The sequence below is a fragment of the Littorina saxatilis genome, linkage group LG4 (genome assembly GCF_037325665.1).
Source record: "Littorina saxatilis isolate snail1 linkage group LG4, US_GU_Lsax_2.0, whole genome shotgun sequence".
Classification (NCBI taxonomy): Eukaryota; Metazoa; Mollusca; class Gastropoda; order Littorinimorpha; family Littorinidae; genus Littorina; species Littorina saxatilis.
Genome location: NC_090248.1, coordinates 68,893,217 through 68,899,302, shown reverse-complemented (window position 1 = coordinate 68,899,302; position 6,086 = coordinate 68,893,217). Strand labels below are relative to the sequence as shown.

Sequence of the window (6,086 nt, the reverse complement as noted above, 5' to 3'; positions counted from 1 at the left end):
ATGCATTGCAAGTTAACCAAAAGTGAAGAATGACCTAACACTTGATAATGTACAGTTTAAAATATATTATAATCTCTTTAAAAAATGTTCTCGCAATTCAACATTCAACGCGATAACTGCGAACAATATGGCGGTACATTCGACGCTCTGGGCGGCGTGAAGCAACATATTTGGCATTTGAAAGTTGTTCACCGTGTTGGCTTAATTTAAAAATAAAATACATCGATACCCAGGTGAATACTCCTCCATAAGATATAACACTGTGTGTATTTGATATCTTTGATCACCCCAAATGTGCATACTTTGAGAGCAACCCAAACAGTTTTCCTCAGCGTCTTTGTTCTGCATCTAATCGGGTATCGATTTCCCAGGCTGCTTAAGTTTAGCCAAGGGAGCTCAGTTCTTTGCCTGATTGTGTACTGTATACTTTCATCTGGTGTGTTTGTATGAGGTCAAATCGTGCATGCTATAAGTTTGTTACTCGTAATCGTATTGTCAACATTGGAGGATGTCACTTGAGATACTCAATCATAACTCATTATCTGATGATTGGGTTGTTGTGCTTGTAGTTGTACCGTTTATCATTATTTGATCGATATGTCGCGTACACATTTTACATAAAAGTTGAAACATGTTTCTGTTAAAGTGGTTGCAAACGTGTGTATTACTATTACTACTTTTAGTTCTGCATACAAATTTGAATTAAATTCAAAAGAATCAAGAGACATGATTCATTGATTGTACATCCCCTCAATCACACTCGCAGTCACAAACACTGAACATGGCTTTACCTCCTGTTGGTAGATAAGTTTTACTCGGACAATGAAAACATGTTTTCAGCCTCCTGCAATGCTGGACGCCTCCCTGATCTTTCCCTTACTCTAAGCTATTTCCACAATGCATCAGATTGCATAGATTTTGCTGGGCCTTTATTCGTACCCCCAGGGAGGGGCGTGTCTGTTTCCCATTTCAGTAGTCCACACACCAAATATCCTCCTTATTTATTTGTTTTTTGTTACAATTCCAAGCCCTGGATTACACTATCTACATCAGTAACATCTGGAAATTAGGTGATTTTGGGACACCTTTGCCAGTTACTGAGTTAATTGGAACTGGAACTCACTACCTCTCCCCCTCCGTCAACAACAGTCTTTAGAAGCATTCAAATCTGGCCTCAAGACTTTTCTTTTCCCGAAATAATCCTCACACTACAGTGCCCCGCTACACCCCCCACCCCCCCCCCCCCCCCCCCCCTAACCCACCCACCTCACCCGCAAGCCTAAATCAGACCAGTTGTAAATAGCCATGTACATAATTATTATTGGGAATTTTCTTTTGTTTTTCATGCTTACTTTTGAGTGCCGTGTCTCTGTTTGTGTTGTTGCCTTGTCAACTTCATGTAATGTATGCGTAAGTGTACATGAGTTGTTAATGCGATAAAATGTGTATGAGTGCGCCTTGTGGTGAGATATGTGCGCGTTATAAATTCTCGTATTATCATTAATAACTGCCTCCTCTCCGAACCAACCCCTTCAGCCCCACCCATTATCCCATCTATTTCTTTTTGTTATAAAGATTTAAGTTCAACTAGTTGGCACTGCTTCAGTGCTTGCGTACTTCACTACTTGTTCTAAAATTGTGCAACAATCATGCACTCTTGAATGATGTATTCGTCATTCATGTAACTGCAAGTAGAAATGAAGTTTATGAAACGTACATTTGTGTCTTTATTGACTTTAATTTGATTACCGGTATAAATATAAATTTCCTGTATTTTGATGACAGTGTCCAGAATAAGCGTCATGCCATCCAAGCGCAAGAGAGCAGACGACAAGGACGACAGAGATGATTCTCCTGGACCCTCCCACGTGCCTGTCAAGAAGAAGAAAAAGCCTCTTCAGTATGATCCCGTGAGTGGAGATGTTAGTGCAGGGATGGCCAGATATCAACATTTTAACTCGCCAGCAGGGCGAGTAACTTCAAGAAACTAAAAGTCACTAGCCCACCAGAAATGTTGCTAGCCCGGTACATACCACAGTTGCTTTCATGTTCGGCGTGATGTGTTGTGCCCCAAGAGACATTCTTGTGCTGTGCTCTGTGAGAGGTGTTTTCTTTGTGCTTAAAGCCATATGTACTCGATGACTATACACGCTAATTGCTTTACCAACAGCTGGAGACAGACTAAATTAAGTTCCCTGCAAAATATTGTGGTCTAGGACCCCTTAAATGTTCAATCAATCAATCAATCAATGAGGCTTATATCGCGCATATTCCGTGGGTACAGTTCTAGGCGCTCTGCAGTGATGCCGTGTGAGATGAAATTTTATACGGCCAGTAGATTGCAGCCATGTCGGCGCATATTTACCTTTCACGGCCTTATTCCAAGTCACACGGGTATGGTAGACAATTATTAACTGTGCCTAAGCAATTTTGCCAGGAAAGACCCTTTTGTCAATCGTGGGATCTTTAACGTGCACACCCAATGTAGTATACACGGGGGGTGGTTCGGACACCGAAGAGAGTCTGCACACAAAGTTGACTCTGTGAAATAAATTTCCGCCGAACCTGGGATCGAACTCGCGCTGACAGCGGCCAACTGAATACAAATCCAGCGCGCTACCAACTGAGCTATATCCCCGCCCCATGTTGAGATATATTTGAATTTTCATTTTGATCTGGATCGTCCTATTTATAGATTTGGCAACACATGTAACGTTGATGCAAGGGAGAGAACACCGCGGCTTTGTTGACATCCTCACTTTTTCAGAGGCTAGAAGTAGAACAAGCTGTAATGCATGTATTATGGTCCGCGCATGGTGACGTATCGTCATTATATGGTCTTATGGTGCGTTTGACATCGATTGTGGGCAAACTACACTTTGTAAACATGGGAGTGCGTTAGTATGCCTTTAATATTATTTTGTTTGGACCTAGCTATTGATGTGTACATTGTTGTTTAAACAGTTGGTTGTTGTATGTTTATCAGGGTTTGCTAGTGTGTGATAGGGTTCATGTCCGTCTGTAGATGTTAGTTTCTTTGTTAGTCCTGTGTTGACAACTCTTCGACAAGCGCTTAGAACTGTACCCACGGAATACGCACTATATAAGCTTCCAATTGATTGAATGCTGCATCTGCGGTGATAATATGGCTTTGAAACTCGATATGACAATCCAAAGAGTCGCATTTGACCAGAATTTTCACTGGCCAGCCGGGCGAGTTGCCAGGCGGTTTCTACTTGCCCGGAGGATTTTGTACTCGCCCCTGGCGATCTTGCGGACAATTTGGCCATCCCTGTAGTGTTAGGAATGGTCATGGCTTGGGTGTACAAGTTAATCATTTTGAGAATCAATTTCACATGAAAAAAAAGGATTGCTGTGGCAACAGAGACCATCATGGTCATGTAGTACCCAACAACATTTTGTAGTTGGCCACGTGTACTTTGTTTACTTCATGAAGAGCAATAGTAAAAATGCAGGGTTAAATTTAATTTGTGTCACTTTGATTTTTTACTTTGTAGAACATTAATTTGGTTTTTTTGGTAGATTAACCCATGTACTGATGTATTGCAAAGATTCAGATTTGTTCAACTGTGCTCGTTTTGTGCAGTAGCTCCTTTTACATCACAGCGTTCGTTTAACTTAAAATGCAAGTGATTCAATAATTTCAGTGCACACAGTGTATGCGCTGATACTAATTACCTGGCCCTTCTTAGTTTAGCCCTATGGAACTGGAAAAGATGACACAGACTGAGCGCAGAGTATACATCAGAATATTAATTGAGTGTGGTGATAAGTCAAACACGCAGCTAAATCAGATGGGGGAAAACTTGTCCAGTATTTTGAGAATGGTTTAACCTTTGCCTCGCAGCAAGAGCTATGCCAAGAGCTGTACGACACCTGGGGGAAAACTTGTCCAGTATTTTGAGAATGTTTTAACCTTTGCCTCGCAGCAAGAGCTGTGCCAGGAGCTGTACGACACCATCAGGAACGCCAAGTCGGAGGAGGGCCACCTGCTGTGTGAGGCATTCATCAGGGTCCCCAAGAGGAGGTGAACATTTGACTTTTCTCTGATGAATACAATAGAACCTCTCCTTTTACCACCTCCAAAAATGTGAGAAAATGAAGTGTTAGAAAGGAGGGAGTCTTGAAAAGGGGGTACATTTACACAGGTTATCAATAAGAAATCACAAACCCTATGGTCTTAAAGGGGAGGACGTCACAAAGCCTATGGTCTTAAAGGGGAGGACGTCACAAACTGGGGGTCTTAAAGGGGGTTCCACTGTGTAAGGTTAAAGATCACCCAAGAATTTGACCAAACGTGTTTTTTATGGTCGCTATGGAAAGGTGAATTATATGGGGGGAACATCGTTCAGGATTCTGTGGGGTGGTCGCCAGGGCAGGTTCAGCTGTAGTGACATGATTAAAAGGAATTGTAACCGGATGAATGGAGGGGAATTTCAAAAAGTAAGAGCTGTACATGTGTGTGCCTTTTGTTAGAAATGCAATTAACGGTTTGTTTTTAATTCTACAAACAATTAAAAGAAGGGAAAAGTTATATTAAAGGAGAAGGTGATTTTGAAAAGGGGTGAATATCATCAATATGTCATGTGGTTCATATTTTTTTTAAATTCCAGTAAAAGTTGAAGTTCCTTTAGCAGACTAGGTGAAGGGTTTATATAATTTTAAAGAAACAGAAATTTGAGATGGTCAAGACGTTACTGTGAAAACAAGAGAAGAGAGAAGTATTTCTCAGCTTTCACCATTAAGAGCCCAGCCCGCACCACAGTGGCACGTTTAAAGACCTGGGTCATACTGCCATAAGTGCAGGTGGCTGATTACACCTAAACACACACACACCTGGGTAGCGCCACTCTGTTGCTGCTAGCTTTCCACTGGGAGGTAGCGCCACTCTTGTTGCTGCTAGCTTTCCACTGGGAGGTAGCGCCACTCTTGTTGCTGCTAGCTTTCCACTGGGAGGTAGCGCCACTCTTGTTGCTGCTAGCTTTCCACTGGGAGGTAGCGCCACTCTTGTTGCTGCTAGCTTTCCACTGGGAGGAAGCGCCACTCTTGTTGCTGCTAGCTTTCCACTGGGAGGAAGCGACCCAAATTTACCAGCATTGCGATAATAGAATAAATGAAATGAAATGCAATCTTGTTTACAGGACGGCAGCGGACTATTATGATGTTGTGACAACCCCCATCGACTTGCTGAAGATCCAGCAGAAGCTGAAGACAGAGGAGTACGATGATATTGATCTCCTGACCAAGGATGTGCAGCTCATGATTAACAATGCTAAAGCATACTACAAGGTGTGTGCAGGTTGAATCTCAACATGTCGGGGACAGATCTGTGAGAGGCAACCTGGTTGCGTTTGTTAAAATTTCTTTTAAGGCAGCTTTCTCTTCGGATTAACAGGGGAAAGTTTGTAACTCTACAAGACCAATTCTTATAAAGCATAATATATAAATTAAAAAAATTAAAGGGTTTCTGGTTTCCTGAACGCCCTTATTTTTTCCTCCACACTATAACTTTTTTTTTTAACCATTAAAAAGTGAACAGGACTCGAAGTGCAGGCTAGAGAAGGGCCTTGTCACCAAATGACTGGGCGGGGATATAGCTCAGTTGGTAGCGCGCTGGATTTGTATTCAGTTGGCCGCTGTCAGCGTGAGTTCGATCCCAGGTTCGGTGGAAATTTATTTCAGAGTCAACTTTGTGTGCAGACTCTCTTCGGTGTCCGAACTCTCCCCCCGTGTACACTACATTGGGTGTGCACGTTAAAGATCCCACGATTGACAAAAGGGTCTTTCCTGGCAAAATTGCTTAGGCACAGTTAATAATTGTCTACCTATACCCGTGTGACTTGGAATAATAGGCCGTGAAAGGTAAATATGCGCCGAAATGGCTGCAATTACTGGCCGTATAAAATTTCATCTCACACGGCATCACTGCAGAGCGCCTAGAACTGTACCCACGGAATATGCGCGATATAAGCCTCATTGATTGATTGATTGATTGATTGATAAGTTTCACTGTGTGCTGTTTTCTTTTCTCAAGAAACCTAGAATTGTTAACCTCACATGTAAAT

The 6,086-nt window shown here is 42.2% G+C and overlaps 1 protein-coding gene across 5 annotated transcripts in view; it reads left to right on the top strand.

The window, feature by feature from the left end:
* The first annotated feature begins 116 nt into the window (after positions 1-116).
* Positions 117-6,086, top strand: part of LOC138965486 (protein polybromo-1-like) — a 101,747-nt gene continuing 95,777 nt past the window's right edge. For all 5 annotated transcript variants that reach the window (XM_070337659.1, XM_070337658.1, XM_070337661.1 and 2 more), the window contains exons 1-4: positions 117-233; positions 1,786-1,910; positions 3,951-4,048; positions 5,163-5,310. In XM_070337659.1, the coding sequence (XP_070193760.1) occupies positions 1,803-1,910; positions 3,951-4,048; positions 5,163-5,310 (354 nt within the window). In that variant the 5' untranslated portion in view covers positions 117-233; positions 1,786-1,802. The remainder of the gene's footprint in view (positions 234-1,785; positions 1,911-3,950; positions 4,049-5,162; positions 5,311-6,086) is intronic.